Genomic DNA, 22,123 nt, shown 5'->3' on the forward strand with positions numbered 1-22,123 from the left:
GGGGAGAAAGGCAAAGTATAAATGAATTAAAGTAAAACAAATAATCAATAAATACATTGATTTTAGGAATCTTAGAAGGGGGCAATTCTGCTCACTGTCCTGTCAATGAATTTTTCAGGTTGCCAGCTCCATGTTGAGAAATACCTGGAGATTTTGGGGGTGGAGACTGGGGATGGCAGGGTTTGGGGAGGGGAGGGACTTAAATCGGTAGGATGAAATAGACTCCACCTTCCAAAGCAGCTATTTTTCTCCAACTGAATTCAGATCTGTTACCTGGAGTGGAGTTGTAAGAACGAGAGATCAACAGCTACCACCTGGAGGTTGTCAACCCGACTTACTTCTGAGTAAACACACTTAGGACTGGGCTGTATGACTTGTGTGTTTGTCACATACACATTTCCTCCCGTAAAGAACTGAACGATAGGGTTATGACCCCAAAAGTAGGGAGACATTTTGACAAGTAGAAGGTATACAGAAGTCTTCAAAAGCCAGAACAGTCTCAAGAAATAACTCTTTATTCTGAGACAGTTACCATTATTTCATTTAAAAAAATGACAAAACAGCAATAAACATTTGAGCTCTTTAATGAGCAAATCTCAGGTCTCTTAGCATTGGAATAATTGTAATATTCATTATCCAGATTAGCTTTATTTTTTTTTTCACTCGGTGGCCAACACGACTGGCCGAGAAGTACAAAGAATGTTTGTTTTCCATCTAGTATACAATTTTGCTGAGTGTGTAATAAGCTTTCAATCTTGAAAAAGAGTAACTGAAAAGAAACATTTCTGTTACTGCAGTTAGTTTGTCAGAGAAAGTTCTGCGCATTATCTTACAAACTATCAAAATTGCTAGTAATTTTTTTGAAAAAATGCAAAATAAAAAAAAAAGATTCACGTAACTTTACTCTAATAGAAATATAATACAGGAAAAGAGAAAAAGTACTCATCAGGGATGTGCTCTTTAGTCCATCTCAATTTTTTCCCTCTTTTTTAATATAAATGTACATCTGATTACATATTACAAACTTTTTTTTATTGATTGTGACATATCATTTTCTTTTTAAATTTGAAAGCAACTGAGGGGGGTACAAAGGCCGGATCATTTTTTCAACCATTCCTTCCCAATCTAAAAGACAATGTTAAATATGAGACGCAGAACTGAAACATTTCCCATGTTGACTCTTTCATTTTCAATATAGGGTTGGACCCAGGCAGCTTTTTCACATGCTTTTGGCCATTTCTGTTCCTTACTTACTACACTTCTGTCCCATGTAGCTTTTTTGGAGGCAATTCTCATGATCTCCCCACATAGGCTTCTTGGGTGGTCAAAAGAGATCTTGTTTCCCTTGACCACTAAGAAACAAGCTGCTTGGATCCAGCCCCATCCCTACCACATCTCTCCTTCCTACTCTGCAGAGCTCTTCTTAATGATATTCCCAGGGAGCATTCTTGTCTCTGAAGATACGCGGGCCAAGAAGGGAGTTGTCTGGAAATACCACAAGCAAAACTTTTGACCACATGCGAGATGAGACATCGAATGAACAAGAGAGGTTCGAACCAACGTGATCATTTGCGGTTGGGGAGGGGGGAAACCTTTACGTGTCGCAAAACCTTCTCGGAAATAAATCTTTGGATTTTTTTAAAAAAGAGAAAAGACTTGTATAAGCCTTAGAGACTGTAACAAATCCCCGTCAAAACAGTAACGGCATTGTCAAAACTGCCCCATCAGCATTGCAAACATTGTAAATTAATTAGGCAGAAAGAGAACATAACAACTGAACAGAGACGTTAGTTCATTTCCTTTTGGGATTCCTCTCCATGTGTTCCCTGCTCGGCACCTCCAGCATCATCAAACACCCCTTTAGAAAACTACTAGAATGCCTTCTATTACTTGGGACGCTACCGGGAATTGCCGGGTTGTCAATTAAGGTTTTTGATTTGGTTCTTATTCCTCCCCCCCACCCTTAAAAAAAAAAATAAACCTCCTTTAGGTTGTGCCAATTGAAGGAAGAAGCTTCTATTGAGAACCCCAATGGGACGAGAAGGATTTTAATTACGGCTTAATCAGCAGCACAGCCACCAAGCATAATAAATTACCATGCACATCGTGCTAAAAATATCCCATTTACTTTATTCCCACAGCCTTTATACTGACATTGCTTATGTGATAATGTCATATCTGCCACGTTCTAAAACTCTTTTCTCCTCCCCCTTTTCCTTGGCAGATTTCGGCAAATGAGCCCATTTCTAAGGCCTTTTATTTTTTTTTAAAACAGCATCGGTGCTTTGTATAATTATCCAAATATGTAAATATGGTCTACACAAGAAAACAGTTCGAAATCAAAACTGGTGAAAATTATCTGACATTCCGTTAATGTGTCCCTTGTGCATATTGAGAGAACCTTTTTTTTTTCAAAAAGAAAAATTTTCAGTCATCGTTTCCTTCCTGATTTTGTTGCACATGCCTAATTCCGTTACGTAACTTAAATCCTCAAACAAAAAAAAAAATTAATACTTGAATGTGAATGAAAAAAGTATCATTCAGGACAATTGCTTCAAGCAATTGTAAAAAGTTATACTTTTTCTTTTAAAAGTTCATTTGTATATATGTACAATTCATTTCCCCCCCCCCAAAACCCCCAAAGTTCTTGATATGTATATTCACATAATATTCCTCCATATTTAAATAGTAAGAGTCTTGTAGGTTGAAAGCCAAGTCACGTCTTCGATAATTATCCCCCACTGTAATCCACCAAAAAATAAAAGTTTGTTTCATCTTGTCTGGCTATACCCTAGTTGTTGAATGTGAATGGGGGTGGGGGTGAGGGTGGGGGTGAGGATGGGGCAGAGTGTTATTCTGTCCACCAGTAAATGTATTGAATGTGTGTAGGGGTTGAATCCCTGGTATAGTGTTAGGAATCATTGTAATGGTGTTGGGCGTCATTAAGGGAATATCATCAGGGGACCGCCTCATCGCTAGTGTATAGTCTGGGGGGCAGGCGGTCCGAAGAACCACCTCGTGTGGATGGATGGACTCACATTCATGACCCAAGTCACTGTGCTTCATTTGGAGGGACATTATTTCCTCTTCTTGTGCATGGGTAAGATCATTGGTAGTGGTGCGCTGTGGGCTCCCTCTCCGATGGACGTCATGTCTCCTCTTGTCCTTCTTGTAGTATAGAGCTGCAAAGGCTAAAATGTTCAGGAACAGCAAAGATGCGCCGACGGCAATAGTTACACTCAACTCCGTGGAATAGTCTCTTTGATCCCCGGAAATGAGGCTCGGCGGCTGCTTGGGGTCATCTTGCTTGGCTGTAGGAAAGGCTGAAGTCACAGGTACCGAATTTTTCCGTGTTGGCCTGAAAGTAATATCAGTTGATGGCACTTTAGTTGTCGTAGAGGTATACTGTGAAATGTCATTAAGATTGTGCAGGTGAGGTACCAATTCCAACCACAGGTTCACTTTGTTGGCCCTGTAATGCTCTTTCACGCGTGGTTTTAATCCAATGTGAAGGTAAAGCTGGTCTTTCTGGGAGTATCTGGTCCATGCTACTTCCTCAAACCGATTGGGTTTCGTGTGAATGAACTTTGTATCTTGAGGGACTGGCTGATTTGGATCCCTGCGGGGAGGAAAGTGGACATAAAAAAAAAAAGAATTACTCCAAAATACATTTTTTTTCTCATTGTATCAGCATTTCACAACACACACCATGAAACTGGCTCCTGCTAAGCTCCCTCCGATGCACTGCAAATGTACAACAATGGCATGTGGCCTGCAATTCCACTGAACAATGCGGAAATAGGCTACGTGTCAATAATTTTGCTTTATGTGCGTGTTCATGCTCTAGTAGCCATCCAGCTAAATGAACCAGCCAATTCCACGTGGCTTGAGGTTGATACAGAAATATAATAAACCCTGTTGACAGAAGAGCCAAGTTTGTCGCAGTTTTGTACGATAAGTGCGCATATTTCTATGGATACACTGAAAACCTTTAAACGATCACAAAATGCTAAAATTCAGTACGCACCAAGCCACCTATACAATCTGCCCTGACTGCTGTTCCAGTTGTTGGAGAATACCACTTACAAAACTCAGCAGGGCCCTGTTGCCACATGCTGGTTTGGTTGCCCCCAAAGGATATTACAGCTTGTACAGCAAACAATCCATCTCTTTCTTCTCCTGAAGCCCAACCTACACCTTGTTCCCTCTTGAGTTCGACATTCCCGTTCTTTTGCTCCCCTTGTTCCTCTGCCCCTGCATCTGAGCTGGTGGCGGAAACACAAACACACAAGCTGTCGGGCTGCGAGGCGGATGCATTTGAAACTGGCCAATGTCCTTAACAGGACTGACCATTTGACCAAAGCAACCTTCTGCTGCATTATTCCAATCTAAGCCTATTGATTTCAACAGGCCTAAACTTGGAAGAGAAAAGAGCTCTTTTTTTGTACCTGACTTCTTACTACCCAAAGGAATCTCAAAGCAGCTGATAGTCACCATCCCTTCCACACCCCACAACTGGCACTGTTTGAGGTAGGTGGGCTGAGAGAGCTCTGAGAGCTGGCTGCATATGGAGGAGGAGTTGGGAATCAAACCCGATTCTCCAAATTAGAGGCCGCCGATCTTCAACACTACACTTAGTGGGCTCGGGATTAACTCTGCATAGCATAGCACTGCACATGCATTACTCCTACTTGTAAACTGACTCCATGAAATATACGAAAGCGTGACAGGAAACGACCGTTTCACCACACCGCTATGACAACCGTTGCCGTGAGAAAAGCTGGGCCTTGAATCATGATCTCCAACGTAACGCTACGGGTCGATCGTGGACTTACCCGGTTTTTGCAAAGTTTGTCCAGTATGTCATCACAACTGCACTTAACATGACATCGTTTTTGGAAAAATTACAAGGAAACAATTCCGTAGGGCCTATCATTGGGATCCCCAAAACGTACGGGACCTCATCCCCGTGGGCAGCGTCTGCCCAGGCAGGCACCTGATCTGTTTGGCAATGATGGTAGAAGGCATAAAAATACGTGGGCGATCCAAAATTCGAATGGAGATCCGCCGTCGCCACCGCTGGCGCGACCCACTGATGATCTGTAAACAAAGCCAACAGCGTTTTCCTTCTTGTTTCTGGGTTGTGTCTATCTGCCCAGTCCGTGTACATGAATTTAATGGTTTCCCTTAGTATGTCTTTGCCTTCGGGGTACCCATACAAGTTATCCACAAAGTTAGAGACGGCAAAGTCGAAGTCGCTGGCCGAGATGCCGTCTTCGCTGTCCACAATGTTTTCCACAAACTTCAGCCCTTCTCCTTGGTTCACGCCCAACATGATGTCATAGTTGAGGAACTCCCCTTGCTCCATCAATATCTGAGGGTCATCTGGGATCACATCCCCGTCTATGACGGGACCGAAGGCTATGTGGTACCGAGCGGGCTGAATATCCTGGTCGACGAGTTCTCGGTAAGGCTTCTTCTGCAGACACTCGACCAGTTCTACTGTGTCGGACACGTTGCAGCCAACTTTTGTGGCCAGCATGCGGGCATATTTTGCGGGTTGGAAGCTGACGGCCCAGCTGGAGAGAGCCGTTCCGCTTTGAGCGATTGCCCGCTGAAAAAGTCCTGCATGGGGAGACAGAGGGCGAGAGGTTAGGAAGATGGACTGAAGCCATCACAATCTGACACATGCTTATAATCTCTGAATTAAGTCTGTTGGACGGTTAGATGTCTTTACCATTACCGCTTATGCTTAAAAATATATACTGTTGTTGTTGAAGCAGTTGTCTATAGAGGCAAATCATATAATGTAGGTGTATTATGTATATGTATATGTATATGTATATGTATATGTATATGTATATGTATATGTATATGTATATGTATATGTATATGTATAGGTCAGTCCTAGAGGAGATCAGCCCTGACTGCTCCGTAGAAGGCCAGATCCTGAAGATGAAACTCAAATACTTTGGCCACCTCATGAGAAGGAAGGACTCCCTGGAGAAGAGCCTAATGCTGGGGGCGATCGAGGGCAAAAGAAGGACGACAGAGAATGAGGTGGCTGGATGGAGTCCCTGAAGCAGTTGATGCAAACTTAAATGGACTTTGAGGAATGGTAGAGGACAGGAAGGCCTGGAGGATCATTGTCCATGGGGTCGCGATGGGTCAGATACGACTTCGCACCTAACAACAACAAATATGTATGTGTGTGTGTGTGTGTATAAAATAAACTCTAGTACATTGCAAACCAACAAAAGATAAGTCGGAAGTAAAGGGGGGGGGAGTTGGGTTTTTATTGATCTTCCACCATGTTGGTAATGTTGTTATGTCTTTTAATGGGGTTTTAATGGGGTTTTAAGACACTGTGACCCGCCACGAGCCACAAGGGAGTGGTGGGAAATAAATTGAATAATAATAATAATAATAATAATAATAATAATAATAATAATAATAATAATAATAATAATAATAATAATAATAAAGCAGGATTGCCAACCTCCAGGTGACACCTGGAGATCCCTCAATATTACTACTGCTCTCCAGGTGGCAGAGATCAGTTTCCCTGGAGAAAATGGCTGCTTTGGAGGGTGGAGTCTATGGCGTTATACTCCGCTGAGGTCCCTTCCTGCCCCAGACTCTGCTCTCCATGGGCTCTCTCTCCCTCCCCCCCCCATGTATTTCCCAACCCAGAGCTGGCAAACCTGTTGCAAATTGGTAAGAGGCGTCTTCAGAATTAACAATATTTATTTTAGGTGAGTAGCTAAATGGGTCTGAATCAGTGGAATACACTTTGAGTCTAGGGGTACCTTTAAGACCAGCAAAGTTTTATTCAAGGCATTTCATGTGCATGCTCACAAAACCTTATGCCTTGAACAAAACATTTGGTCTTAAAGGTGCCACCGGACTCCGGCATCTATTTAAATAGGCAATTTTGTGAGCCAGATCTCACTTCACAGCTGTGGCTCATGAAAGCTTAAGGATACAACTGGATTTTTGTTTTGTTTTGTGGCAAGATGGAAGTAGCGGTATATGCTAAGAGAGAGGAAGATCCGGCCCTGAAATATTAAACTGGAGTGCGGACACATGGGCAGAACTGCTTGCATATGGATTCTTTCAGCGTCTGTGCATGGCCCCCCAAATGTTGCATAGAACAAATGAAGGTTGCAAAGGTCTGAACTACTTGCTGTGTGTGATCTCATGACTTTGATCTCATTGAGGATGGAGCAGAGTTGTTCTCTCTTGCCCCGGAGGGACAGACCAGAACCAATGGGATGAAATTAATTCAAAAGAAATTCCATCTCAACATCTGGAAGAAGTACCTTACAGTCAGAGGAACAGGCTTCCTCGGGAGGTGGTGGGTTCTCCATCTTTGGAAATTTTTAAACAGAGGCTGGATAGCCATCTGACAGAGAGGCTGATTCTGTGAAGGCTCAAGGGGGTGGCAGGTTACAGTGGATGAGCGATAGGGTTGTGAGTGTCCTGAGTAGTACATGGGTTTGGACTAGATTAGCGATCCCCAACCTGTGGGCCGCGGACCACATGTGGTCCTTCGACTAATTGGAGGTGGGCCCCGAAGGACGCCTTCTCCCCCCCCCCCCCCCCCGGCCCTTTACTTCATCCCCTCCGGCCTTTTACAACACACTTCATTGTTGTGGCGTGTCTGTCTCTTATTTTGAAGGGATGTTTAAACATTACCATAGCGATCAGAGAGCGTTAGGGCAGTGGTTGAGAGTAGAGGAGTAAACTACCCCCCCCCACCGGGCCTCAGTAAAAGGCGTTGAGTGGTCCCCGGTGATAAAAAGATTGGGGACCACTGGACTAGATGACCCAGGAGGATCCTTCCAACTCTATGATTCTATTACTTCTCCAGTGGCTTCCTTGGAATCAAACGAGTCTGCCAACTGGTTTGGGGAAACCTAGCACATCTCAGTTTGCCTGTATTTAATGGATTAGGTTTGTCTCCTTAGCTGCTCACTTCTATATTGCGGCTTGCAATTAAAAAAAAATACTCAGCATGCAGCACATTCCTTTTCTTGTCCCCCCCTCTCCTCCCAATTGTCACTGTGGTGCAGAATTCAACTGGCTGAGATTGTCTAACCCACGCCAGGCAGAGGGACTTGGTGTGGCATTAGCTGCAAAATACCCAACCCAGGATATGTCTCGATCTCATGCATGGGCCCTTTGCCTTTCCCATGAGAAGGAAGCCATGTTTGAAATGGGCTGCCCCATGTTTATTAGAATGGGGCCCCTGCTTTTAAATATCCAGTCTTCATAAGGTGGTCAAGGAGATTATCTGGGTACGTATGATACACCTTGCTTATATGCTTGTGACTGCAGTCAATGCATGTACAAATTACAACATATTCAATACCTAACCTGGATGTATTTGAAAGCCAAGCTCCTACATATATGCATTCTAAAAAAAAATGGGGTGGGTCTGCAGCTCAGTGGTACAGCATCTACTTTGGCTGTAGAAGGTCCCAGTTTCAACTTCCAGTTCAAAGGGATAAGGTAATAGGTGATGAGAAGGACCTCTTGCTGATGCCCTCAAGAGCTGCTTTCAGCCTGAGTAGACAATGTAGACTGTCATACACCAAGGGTCTGATTCAGCATGAGACGGTTTCTTTCTCTCTCCCTCCTTCCCCATTGCTCTAATTCCTATAAAGTGTCATTGAGGCTTATAGCGATCCTATACAAACAGGAAAGAAGAGTGTTCTGAATTGTACCTACTAGTTTCAATTGCTAGATAGAATTTTGATTAATGGCACTTAAAGCCATCCCTTACTCCTCTCCATGCTCTTGTTCGCAGTTCTAATGTGTCTACTTGGGAGAATTAAAGGAGTTATGCCGCCATCTTATTCCCATCGTTTGTCAGGGGGTTTTATGGTTGTATTGTGATTGTATTGATTTGATATTTTGTAAACCACCACGGGACGGCTGTTGTCGAGAGTGGCGGTATAGAAATTGAAACATACATAAATAAAAATGAAAATACTTAGGTCACTATTATTCCCAAGCTGACATGTGACTTCTTAGACCTCCTCAAAGTTACAGATGAATGGCTGATTCTGTGAAGGTTCATGGGGGTGGCAGGTGACAGTGGACGAGTGATAGGGATGTGAGTGTCCTGCATAGGAGAGCCAGTTTGGTGTAGTGGTTAGGAGTGCGGACTTCTAATCTGGCATGCCGGGTTCGATTCTGCACTCCCCCACATGCAACCAGCTGGGTGACCTTGGGCTCGCCACGGCACTCATAAAACTGTTCTGACCGGGCAGTGATATCAGGGCTCTCTCAGCCTCACCCACCCCACAGGGTGTCTGTTGTGGGGAGAGGAATGGGAAGGTGACTGTAAGCCGCTTTGAGCCTCCTTCGGGTAGGGAAAAGCGGCATATAAGAACCAACTCTTCTTCTTCTTCTAGTGCAGGTGGTCAGACTAGATGACCCTGGAGGTCCCTTCCAACTCTATGATTCTTTGATTCTATGTATTTTGTTTAAGTAAATATATTTCCCCGGCCACCAGTCAGATCATCAGCTTATTTTTTCCCCCCATAGACTGACAAGGTGATTCGATTACGTAGCTGTCATGCTGAAATGTATTCATTTATTTTTCACATTTACATGGCATCCTTCCCCGAGGGATCAGGGCAAGCTTCCAATATATCAAATGTTCAAACAACAACAGATAAAAACATTTTAAACATCTAAAAATCATGTTTACATCAAAAACAGAGGAAGCCACCACCTCCTCCCTGGTAGGAGAAGAAGATGGTGAAATGCTTTGATATTAATTACCAATCGGGTGTACAGGGTTTTTACAATTTCTGTAGGGAGGCCAGTTTATTGGATATTTGTAAGCCTCAACCTAGGCTTGGTGGATCTGCACTGTCTTGCAGGCTCTGAGGAACTGTTTTAAGTCTCACAGGGCCCTGATCTTGTTCAGAAGAACTTCCCACCAGGCTGGCGCCAGGGCTGAAAAAGCCCTAGCTGTGGTTGAGGCCAATTTGACTCCTCTGAGACCAGGGATCTTGGCAGATTTAGTGTGCTCAATTGTAAATTTCAAGTCAAGTGTTCAGGCCAATCAGCTACTCAAGAACCCTTCCTGTTTTTGCAGTACCACTGCTCAATTAGAACTCTCCAGATCACCACACATGCTGCAATGTTGCATTTAGTTAGTTGGGTGACACAGAACCTGGTGTGTTTGCCAAGGGTTCCCTACTGAAGTGGTCCCCAACCTTTTTATCACTGGGGACCGGTCAACGCTTGACAATTTTACTGCGGCCTGGGGTCGGGGAGTAGTCTTTTGCCGAGGGACATCGCTGCCGCCGGAGCTCCTGCTCCACTTTCTTTCCCGCTGGCACCCCTGACTTCCCACTGCCCACTGGGGGGTGCTGCCAGCAGCAGCTGCGCAGTGCCATGCCGAGGGGGAGCTCCAGCCATAGTGGCTGCTGGAGAGCACCAAAGGTGAGCTGGTGGCAGAGTGGCAGGGCAGTCCCCGAGGCAGCAGCCGGGGAGGAGGACGAGGAGCTGTGGCTTGGTAGATACTGATCTACGGACCAGTCCTGGTCCCCGGCCTGGGGGCTGGGGACCGCTGCCCTAGTGCATCAAAGTGACAAAGCTCAAATATCCAGAAGTTCAGCCCGCTCGGCGCTCTCAGGGCTCTGGACTGCCACAAATAATACCATAACAGAAGATGCAACAGGAACCCCACCGTTGTTACTCTGCTGTTCCGTGACCCTGGAAGGAGTGGAATTAGATGGATGTGTGGAGTAGATGGATGTGTGAATGACACGAAAATCCACTAGCTGGACAATAAAATGCAAGGCATGCAACGTCTAGGGAGGAAGCATTCCCTGAGACGCAAACACAGGAAGAGGAAATGGAGCAGGGGGGAAAGAGGGAATGAAGACTGGAGAACAGGTAAACCAAACATGTAAATGAAACAAAGTAGGCCAGGAACTTCATTCTCACTGCTGTCCATATGGCTAACCACCCATCACCTACTCTGGATGAATTAAGTCCTCACTTTAGGGATGCCAGATCCCTGTTGGGGCAGGCAGAAACCTTCCACCTAAGACCCTTTAGAGCCACTGCCATTCAAAGCAGATAATATTGGCCTTGACAGACTAATGGCCACTGTCAGTATAAGGCAGCTTAAAGATGGAGTGAAGGAGGGTGAAAAGCAAGTCGATTATATTAGCACTTCTAGAATACAGGCGTGGCAGTGCAGTTATCAGGGCATCAATATTCAATGGGCTTGAACAGGGCTATCTGTTAATGAGACTGTTGGATTGAGGTGCCTTTGAACATTTCTCAATTAACAGAGATGCTGCTGGACAAATAACTGTTTATTAGACCAAAGGAAGCAATTTGAAGGTGTTCTGCTCAGAGGAAGGCTCAGAGTTCTAGAATGGGCCTCACTCCCTTGGAAGTGCCCTTAGAATTCCAGCCAACAGCTACCATCCATTCTTAGAAGACAGCTTATTCTCTTTCATTCTTTGTTGCACACCAATCAAATTCCTCAACATTTGGACCCCATTTCTCTGCCTCTTGCTTGATATTATCATGTAGCCACATGTCAATGATTTGCATTATTATAGTTTACCATGTGATTCCTGATTGGCTGGGTTCTCTTACTGGACTGATTCAGGAAATGAAAGAATTCAGCAGCAGTGGCCAGAAACAAAATGGCCCCATGGCAGCAGCTACTGACAGAAATAACAACACCAAACAAGAATGGACAAAGGTAATCATGTTGGATTTCAAGTCCTATTTCCATACCCACCATGAAGAAGAAGAAGGAAGAAAGAATAAAGAATAAAGAATAAAGAATAAAGAAGAAGAAGAAGAAGAAGAAGAAGAAGAAGAAGAAGAAGAAGAAGAAGAAGAGTTGTTTTTTATATGACACTTTACCAGGAATCTCAAAGTGGCTTAAAATCCCCATCCCTTTCCTCTCCCCACAATAGACACCCTGTGAAGTAGGTGGGGCTGAGAAAGCCCTGATATTACTGCTTGGTTAGAACAGCTCTATCAGTGCTGTGATGAGCCCAAGGTCATCCAGCTGGCTACATGTGGGGGAGTGGGGAATTAAACCCGGCTCGCCAGATTAGAAGTCCACGCTCCTAACCACTACACCAAGCTGGCTCTCCACTCAGGAACCACGCTCAGACACTGAAACCAGAGAATATTTGGTGAAGCTCTTCCCACTTACTAAATGGAAACACCAGGGAGTAAATCACTTTCGATATTGCTAACAGCCTAAATCCTTGGACCTTGTTCTGAAAGTGTTGGGTTCTCATTTGATGACCACGGGGCTGCTGCTTAACTGGGTTATGGATTGGGCTGTAAGTCACTTGTTCAGAAAGAGCTGATATAAACAGCAGAGCTTGTTAAATGCTCCATTAAAGGCTGGATGAAGTTAAAGGTGGTCGAAGTCCTTCAGCCATAAAGCTCAATTCAGCTACTTTGAAGACAAATTTCCCTCCCCACCCCCCACACACACACATTGAACGGTGATGGTGAAAAATGGATGAAAGGGATGAAAAGTAATGTGCCACTTCAACCCTCAAGCCATTTTCTCTGAAGTAGTTCCATGGAAATTGGGAACATTATTCTAGCCATTGTGGCCTTCCTACAGGAAGGAAGGATTCTTACAAAATAATGGACAGGATCCAGCCAGAGCTGAGCACTCTGAAGCTGTTTTCAATGGGGAATGACTGAAATCAAAGAAAGGTACAGTTCATCTCAATACATGTAAAGTTCCATGGCATATAATGGGCCCAACGAACTAATAAGTGTAAATAGGAAAGTGAAAACAAACATGAGTTTTGAGGCACTCAGAAGGACAAAGGTACAGTCCCAAAAACACTTTCTGCTGCTATGAGACCTTTTTGTTTCCAGCCTCACTGAACAGACCTGCGTATGCTTAGAAGATGAACAAGAAGAAGAGTTAACATTTATACCCCACTTTTCTCTACCTAAGGGGTCTCCAAGTGGCTTACAATTGCCTTTCCCTTCCTCTCCTCACAATGGTCACCTCGTAAGTTAGGTGGGCCTGAGAACTCTGAGAGAATTGTGACTAGCTCAAGGTTACCCAGCAGGCTTCAGGTAGAAGGGTGGGAAGCCATACTAGAGACTGTTGTTCTTAACCTCTAAACCACCAAGACTTGCACCCTCTCATCACTACCCCACACTAATTAGGATGATCCACCCCCAAGGAAGGGTCTCCTGGAAAGATGTCTACCTGAGTTTCTGGAGAGCCACTACCAGTAGACACTGGTGACTTTGATGGACCAAGGATCTGATTCCATATTAAGGCAGTTTCATATGTGTGTACTTTTGGGGAGGGGCTGTGGGTCAAACCGTTTGGACATGAGTGATATCGTCCAGATTTGCAGGACTGACTTCTCCGTCTGTTTGCACATTAAAATTTGCCGTTCCGGGTGCTGACCTAAACAGCCCTCTGACTTGACGCACATTTTGAAAATTCCCAGTTACAGCAATTTCAGCAGTCAAAGTGGAATCTAATTGGGGGCTTGCCCATGAAGAAATGTATGCATTCAGGATTTTCCCCACACCTGCCATTTTGAATCATTTGTGTATGCCCCTTTCCTTGTTACCATCCTTCCTCCCCCTCCCTCTTCCTGCTTCCCTCCATCTTCAAAATCTGACTTAACAAAATTGGGTGATCATGTTACAATGCTGGTTCTAGCAATTAAAAAATAGTGGCAGTCTTTCATGTTGTACTGCAGTAGCATTGTAATGTAATAACTCACTTAAAAAAAGATATCCAGTATACTTGGGGGGACGGGGGCAGGCGAATGAGGACACAGAAGGCACAACAAAAAGAAAGGCGTGAGCAGGCACCATTTTGCAAAAAAAAAAAAAAAGAAAGAAAGAAAGAAAGAAAAGGGAAAGGGGAAGGGAGCAAAGCATGATGGGAGGCTGCCCCCATCAGATTCAGATGAGGAAAGCATATCACAAATTTCAGCCTGGGAAATGAGGTGAGGAAAGCCCAAAAGCAGAAAGCCTAGAGTCAGCTTGCAACATCCAAAGGAAGTTCAGAGGTCAGATCCTTCAAAGGCCTAGGTCTGCCAAGTCCTGGGTTGAGGCCAAAGCAGAGATCAGACTGCATTTAACATTCTTGCATCCACCTCTAGGTTAATCTGCTCAAGAGGTAGAGGATATTTTTGGAGGGTTATTTGGGGATTTTATTGGGCTTTTATGTAGTTTTTATTATTGTAAGCCACCATGAGTCCCTGGAGAAGTGGCGGGATATAAATCTAACAATAAATAAATAAATAAAACCGAAGCTAAAACCAGGTATGTCTCCTAATGCAGAAACGGCCTCAGACGTACATCTGGTTGGTATGTGGAAGGTCACGGGTGCAATCCCTGGCATCCTTCCGCAAAAAGGATCATGTTGTTGTTGTTGTTGTTGTTGTTGTTTTCAATTTATTTCCCGCCACCCCCTTGCGGCTCGTGGCAGGTCACAGTGTCTTAAAACCCCGTTAAAACCCCATTAAAAGACATAAAAATACCCCAAACATGGCGGAAAAAATAAGCAAAAACCCCCAACTCCCACCCCCACTACTAGCAGGATGGAGAAGGAGGTTATGAAAGCTTTCTGTCTGAGACCCTGGAGAGCCGCTGCCTTGGGAAACCAAAGGTCTGACTCAGTAGAAGGCAAGTTCTTGTGTCAAATCAACTGCCTCAGAGTCTCTCAGTCTAACAACACATGCCAGGCCATCTCCCCAAAAGGATGAGGGTGCCAAAATGGAAGGCCTGTGTGACCTCAGAAAGAATTTCCTTCATGTATTTTTCCCCTCAGCCAACTGTCTTTCCTGACCTGGAGGAGAAAGGTGCTAATGACAGAAGGGGAAGAGATACAGAAGAGCAACCTTGATGCTTTGACAACTTCAGATCACACACACACACAAAACAACCCCCACAGACGCTTGTTCTTTCCTTGGGTGGCCCCCAAATGAAACTCTTAACAGTTTCAGATAAAAGGCTTCTGAGCTAACGGATCCTTTTCTTCGCAGTCGATAACAAGTTTGCAACAAGTCAGCCATTTGATACGAAGCAGGAAACTGTGCCACTGACTCCCCTACAGACATTGCTCCTCATAAAAAAAAAGAACCAAACAGGCCTTTCATAACGGATGAAATACAGTTGGCTTCGTACATACGGTGAATGCTTCTGCTTCGCTTTCTGAGACAAGCACCCTTAGGACAGGCCTCAGGAACAAGGCAATGATTATAAGTTTTTCTAGATGAAGTCTCGCCATCATGCGTTCGGCATCAAACCAAGAGTGTCCTTGCCTGCCCTCTCTTTCACCCAAACATCCATTTCTGCGTGTTCACATTGGGATGACTAATCCCCAAGTAAGGGAGCCAGTTCCCAGGTGGGACCTGGGGGATCCCCCGGTTTTACATCTCATCTCCAGGTGATAGAGATCAGTTTGCTTGAAGAAAATGGCTGCCTTGAAGGGTGGACTCCATAGCATTCTAGTCCCCTGAGGTCCATCCCTGCCTCTAATCCTGCCCACTCCTGGATCCGCCCCAAAGATTCCCCAACCTGGAGCTGGAAACCTTACCCCTAAGTGGTAAGGTTAGGGGTCTCCAGTCTGCAGAAATCAATTCCCCTACAGAACATGGATGCTTGGGAGAGTGGACTCTATGGCATCATAACCAACTTAGATCCCTCCCTTCCCCAGGACCTACTCCCAATTCTCCAGGAGTTTCCCAACCTGGAGTTGGCAACCCTAGAAGGAACTAGAGCTTTTTAGACCCCCCTCCTTCCCTCCAACTGAGTCCAAACTTTTAAAAAGAAAAAATGGGCTACGTTTGATGATGACTCCTGTTTTATGCGAAAGCGGCAGGAATTGCATTAAGGATTAACAGCTTGGAACAAACCAGCCGTCAGCCAGAGATGCTGGAGGATGCAGATTTCACCTGCCTTTCCCTCTCTCCCTCATCCCCGTGGACTGCTGGAAAGAGCATGCCTGGAGTCACAGGCCTCGTGGGGGGTGGAAGAAGAAGGGGATGAAATCGCTTCCAGTCCCACTTCCAACAGGGGTCTTGCATTTGCAGACGAGGGAGCATGGAACAATTTGACCTCCCTCCCCCTGCCCACTACAGCCCCCAAACCCCATGGGCCCCATGACGACAAAATGGACAGCTGGAGGTAGAAAAAAAAAAGCAAGTATCATAGAATCATAGAGTTGGAAGGGGCCACATAGGCCATCTAGTCCAACCCCCTGCTCAATGCAGGATCAGCCCAAAGCATCCTAAAGCATCCTAAATCAGAAGCACCCAGAGCTGGAAGAGGCCTCAAAGGGCCATCCAGTCCACCACTGTCGTTTTGGGGACTAAAAAATCGCACACTTCTGACAGGTGCTCATCCAATCTCCTCCTAAAAGCTTTCCACAAATGAGACTCCACCACCCTCCGAGGCAGGGTATTCCAGCTACAAACAGCCCTCTCCATCAGAAAATGCTTTCCAATATTTAAGCGGCACCTCCTTTCCTGTAATTTGAACCCACGGCCCCTAGCGCTTGTCTCCAAGGCTGCAGGAAATGAGTTGTCGCTCTCTTTGACATGCCTACTTTTTACTTAGTTCAACCCAGCTATCGCAGTTGGATCTAAGCGACTGTTTAGAGCAGGGGTAGTCAACCTGTGGTCCTCCAGATGTTCATGGACTACAATTCCCACGAGCCCCTGCCAGCAAATGCTGGCAGGGACTCATGGGAATTGTAGTCCAAGAACATCTGGAGGACCACAGGTTGACTACCCCTGGTTTAGAGCACAAAGGGATATGGGGGTAATATTACGAGCTTTTGGGTACTTTATTTTGACCCTGTCAGAATCAGAACGTCTCAAAATACTTTTAAAATGGTTCTCTTGGGTCTCAAATGGGGCACAAATAAAGGTGGCACCATTTGGACTATTGCCTTGAAATGGAAGAGCTTCACCCCCCCCCCATTCCCTTTGTAACTGGGCTCTAACTGATCCAAATGTCATTCCTCAATAGAGAGAAAGAACACAACCCGCATTAGCATTTTAGATCCTGTGGGTACATTTGGACTTGGACAGGGGGTGGTGGGTAAAACATACAGAGAAGGCCTAAGTTCAGGGAGGTGGAAGCCCTAGGTCATGAGGATTAATAGTTTTTTAAAGTACACTGGGGAAAAAGATGAGTGTGAGAGAATCAAACTGATACTTTGGTGGCAGCTTTCATTGAGACAATGTTATTTTAATTGGCACAGCCAATCAGATCTCCACTGTCCAATCAGAAGCCCACCCACTTTCTAAAAAGTGCTTGCCAGACATCAAGAAAGGTAGCAGGGGGTGCTTAGGTGACGATTGCTGTAAGGGAATGCATGACGTATGACGTGAGATATTTATACGAGAAGTATAGGCAACATCGTTATCATTGTTTTGGGCTTCCCTAGATGCAACAAAATACAAATATACAAGAGCATCACACAGAAGTCAGGGTGGTGGCATGCAGACACCAAAATTGTCAAAATTTGCAACCTGCAATAATACCTTTGGTTGAATTGCTCCAACGGTTACCTTCAGAATAATGGGATAAAGTCAAGAGATTGACACACGAACCGCCGGCACCAGATCCGAAAACGGTGATTCTCAGCGGGTCACCCCCGAAGAACCCAATGTTTTCACTTGTCCACCTCAAGGCCTGAATGAGATCAAGGAGGCCATAGTTGCCCTTGGCTGCTTGATCTCCAGTGCTCAAGAAACCTGCAAGTTGAAGAGGGGAAAGAGGGGGAGGGGGAAAGAGGGGGAAAAAAAAAAGGATTTAGGGCTTGGTTTTTCTCCCTTCTCCCCACCAGATTATGCATGTTGTACAGTCGTCATCTCACTACTGCTTGCAAATGTAAAGGGAGTTAAGTGCTGTGTAAATACATTGTGTTCCTTATCCACTTGGCAACAATTTTACAAGTGACTCATCATCCCAACTACAAATCCTTTGGTGTTTATTATAATAACGTTATGCATGACAAACGACAGCATGCATTATGCAGGCCCTTTGAAGAATATAGGCTGCCGTTCGGTATCAAATGGAATGCGAACTTCGGCTGCAATCCGTTTCACAATTGGGGGCTGCTCTCCTGCCCCCCCCCCACAAGCCCACCTGGCCCAATGGGTTCCTCGACAACGGGTGTTCAGCATCAAGCGGAAGGCAAAACGGGTCCAAGTCCCGGCAATCATGGCAATGACAGGGAGATGATATCTGTCCCTGGCACTAAGCCAAATGCCCCTAAATCCTTTTGTCTCTGTGGGCCCTTTGGCATTCTGACAAGCAATGTTTTCAGCCAATCACATTTCCAATTGATCTCTTAGTAGCCTTGTTGGGCTACTGAGTCCCACCTGACCCCACCCCTTTTTCAAAACACTTGGACCATTTCTGCACTGGGAACTATGCTGCCCCAGCTCCCATGTGAGAGCACAAATCCAGGGCAGGCGAGGTGCCACATGCTCCCCTGTGTGGGAGCAGGAAGAGATGGAGCAAGGTAGCCCAACTCAAACCCTAGCTTGCAGCCCGGCGTGATGCCTCCAGTGTGGAAACGGTCTTGTAGAGCAGCAGGAAAAGTATCAGCAGCCACCGAATGGGGGATTCCATTAACGTATTTCCTACATGTTTGCTCTTTCCCCAGGAATGCCCAAATGTCAAGAGACAACCCTATTGGCTGAAAGCGGTGAAGCATGGTCACATGGTTGTCAGCTGCTTGGTTAAACAAATCTTAGTTGATATAACAGTTTAAATCAGCAATTACATTTCCATTAGTTTGCATATAAATCAGATGATAGTTTTGGAGGGAGAAAACCAGCCTTCTTCTCTGGTTTTCAATGCAAGCCTATAGCTCAGCAAGCCCAGTCTCAGTCATGATATTCTTTCTGGTGTGGAGGTGAAGGTCCTAGGCCTCTTCTGACAAGGTACCCGCTACACGTCGATTCGTGAACACTTTACAGTACAAACAGTCAACACAGAGCAGCCTTTAGAAACCTTTTTGACCGTGGAGGATCCCCTTGAAATAATTTTTCAGGCTTTGAGGAGCCCTGGATGTGGAGTCAGCTGGCCACGCATCCCTGCCACGCCCCCAGAAGTGACATCACCACCTGCATTAACAGGCAGGCTTGAGGAGGACTGAAGGGGGAGAATGCAGGCTCCACCCCCTCCCAGGCACAGAAAACACAAGAGAATTCGCTCATGTTCAGGAGGGGAGAGCAACAGAAACTGCTGGACCCCTAGTTTATGGCCTGAGTCCATTAAGGCAGGAGGGGAAAGGTCGCAGACCCTCTCTGGAGCTCCCATGGATGACCGGGGATCCGCAAACCCCTGGTTGAGAATCGCTGACACAGAGGTTTTAACGTATCAAAAACCATTGATGAATTCTGCAGGGGCGGCTCTGTTTCAACGAATGTTTTCATTCCACCCGCATCTAAACCAGCACCGCATACACGGTTTCCTGTACCTAGTGGTACACGCTCTACCTACTTCCCAGAAGGCAAGTAGGAAACTCCCCTGGTGTAATCCAACTGCTTCCTTATACCACGGATTTCTACTTCCTAGAGTGCAGCTAAATCCCTAAGTGCTGTGATCCCAAATTTAGAAGGGTGTGACTCTTGTTTAGGATTGCACTGTAAGTTCCTTACCTTTGACGCACCCACCTTTTTGACCGGGCCTCTTGGAGGTCAATTTAAACATTACAAACCCCATATGGAGTCTGCCATAAAGTGCCCCCCGCCCCACAGCAAGCTTAACATATAAGAGGCTCTTATCAGTTTTAGATGCCTGCGGTCTCTTCACGCTGGAAGCAAACATCTGCTAGCAAGGAGATGCCTGTCTCTGGCCTTGATCCATACAGTAAGAGCCTCTTAATCCTTATCCCAACTGTGTGGAGTGCTTTGTAAGCATAAATAGACCCTCAAAGTCTGATTGATGAGAGGAGCAAGCTGTCACGGGGATTTCTCTTCAAACAGATCACATTCCTTCCCCTAAAGAAGCTGCTCACATGAATCTTGCCACCCGTTCCCAGCATGCCTCAGCTGATCATAGAGAGATCTGCTCCTTCCTGAGGCACATAAGTCTCCTTCCTTGGTGGGAGTGGAGAAATGTGCAAATGGTAGATAAGATGCACCATGGTTAAGACTTACTAAGTACCAGCATGGTGTAGTGATTAAGAAGGGCAGTTTCTAATCTGGCGAGCTGGGTTTGATCTCCTGCTCCTCCACATGCAGCCAGCAGGGTGACCTTGGGTTCGCCACAGGAGTGATAAAGCTGTTCTGACTGAGCAGTAATATCAGGGCTCTCTCAGCCCCACCTACCTCACAGGGTGTCTGTTGTGGGGACAAGAAAGGGAAGGTCATTGTGAGCTACTTTGAGACTCCCGGTTGAGAAAAATGGCATATAAAAAACCCTAATTCTTCTTCTTCTACTACTTTTACAAGAGGAAGATTTGCAGGTTTGGTCAGTGAGTCATTCAGACATTTCAGGGACATTTTATTTGATGCCTTTATAACCCTTATCCATTAATTTTTGTACTGATATTTACAGGGCTGATATCCTATTGTTTGTGTCAATATGAAGAAGAAGAGTTGGTTCTTATATGCTGCTTTTCTCTACCCGAAGGAGTCTAAAAGCTGCTTACAGGTATCATCTGGACATGGTATTGGGGTCAAAGTGGGTAGGCAGGTAGTTATGAATGTCCTGCATTCTGCAGGGGGCTGGACCCTGAAGGTCCCTTCCAACTCTATGATCCTATAAAGAAGAAAGGAGACAATCTTCCTAAATTCACAGAATAAGCATTTCTGTCAGATCTAGCCCCTCAAAATAGCCAATGATGGGCCTGGAGGGTTTGGGAAGGGGAAGGTCCCTAGGTGGGTTTGTCCACAGCTCTGCTTCCCAACCATATTCTGCACCATCAGGCCACTTCTGGGGTTTCTTGAAGCCTGAAGAACATTTCAGGGGTTTTTCAATGCTAAAAGAGTTGAGAAAGGTTCTTTCAGAGAAATAGAGATGGCTAAAAAGACTTCAACCTTCAAGACCTCAACCTGGAGAACTGCTACTCATCTGAGTAGACAATCCTGATCTTGAGAAATGCCTTATTTTAAGACTTCTACTTGGATTGGACTAGGACTGAGGTATATTTCCCACCCTACAACATTACAAAAGTTACATTTATTCAGTGCAAAACAACCTCATGCGGCTACGAGTGGAGCGGACCCATTCCCCCTGATACGAACAAACTTTAAGAGATGCAGCTGGGGTTGCGAAAATTTCAAATGCCAGTCTTTAACCTTGCAGAGACCAACATTCAACGCAGGAGAGTGCTCAGCTTGCACCCCTGCATTTTCCAGAGGGCAACAGTCTATGGGCTGTTTTAGAAACACCAGAAAACGCATGAACTTTTCATGAACTCAAAGAGGTGCTTCTGTTCATTACTGAATTTAATTATACAAAATGGGGACACTACCTTTCATTAGGAGGAAGAGGGGACAATATTTCCATACGCTCTTTAATTGAAAAATAGATGGCTTAGATTGCCCTTTTCAGAGTGGGTGACGGCACTGGGATAATATTAATAACCCATAATAGTCAAAAAAAGTAGGACTAATTCTGCCCCTAGCCATCTGAAAAAAAAAAATCTTGAATCATTCTTATAAATGTATGATCTTGGTGACCAAAGACAGAATCAGCTTAGTTGTTTGGTTTACTGCAGAGAAGTGTACAGCAGTGCAATTCTGTGCAGAGTTATTCCAGTCAAACTTCATTAATTTCAACAGCCTTCAAATGGAGTGACTCTGTGCAGGACTGCACTGTTGACATCTTTTGTAAATTCATGGGGTAGGAAATATTCACCAATCTCAGTCCGATCCATCTGGAGTCCATCAGAGCAGGCATTCATGTATGTATTCCTAACTAGGTGTTAACATCATGAATACACATGAGGAATCCACATGTGACTCTCCAGACCAACATTTTTTAAAAAGCTGAAATCTGCTGTGGCAGGGCTCAATTTGGTTCCCACTGCATGGAGCTTTTATTCCAACCCCAGATCGATTCAGTCCCTGCCCTCTACACAGAATACGATTTC

At 45.1% G+C, this 22,123-nt stretch overlaps 1 protein-coding gene across 11 annotated transcripts in view; it reads right to left on the reverse strand.

The window, feature by feature from the left end:
- Positions 1 to 632: 632 nt before the first annotated feature.
- The window catches only part of NLGN1 (neuroligin 1), a 692,408-nt gene continuing 670,917 nt past the window's right edge, over positions 633 to 22,123 (reverse strand). For 8 of the 11 annotated variants that reach the window (XM_077348375.1, XM_077348374.1, XM_077348371.1 and 5 more), the window contains 3 exons: positions 17,553 to 17,765; positions 4,836 to 5,625; positions 633 to 3,619 (listed from right to left, as the gene is read on the reverse strand). In XM_077348375.1, coding sequence (XP_077204490.1) covers positions 2,785 to 3,619; positions 4,836 to 5,625; positions 17,553 to 17,765 — 1,838 coding nt within the window. In that variant the 3' untranslated portion in view covers positions 633 to 2,784. The remainder of the gene's footprint in view (positions 3,620 to 4,835; positions 5,626 to 17,552; positions 17,766 to 22,123) is intronic. The other 3 variants (XM_077348372.1, XM_077348378.1, XM_077348376.1) reach the window with 1 other exon arrangement.

The sequence above is a fragment of the Paroedura picta genome, chromosome 8, assembly GCF_049243985.1.
Source record: "Paroedura picta isolate Pp20150507F chromosome 8, Ppicta_v3.0, whole genome shotgun sequence".
Taxonomy (NCBI): Eukaryota; Metazoa; Chordata; class Lepidosauria; order Squamata; family Gekkonidae; genus Paroedura; species Paroedura picta.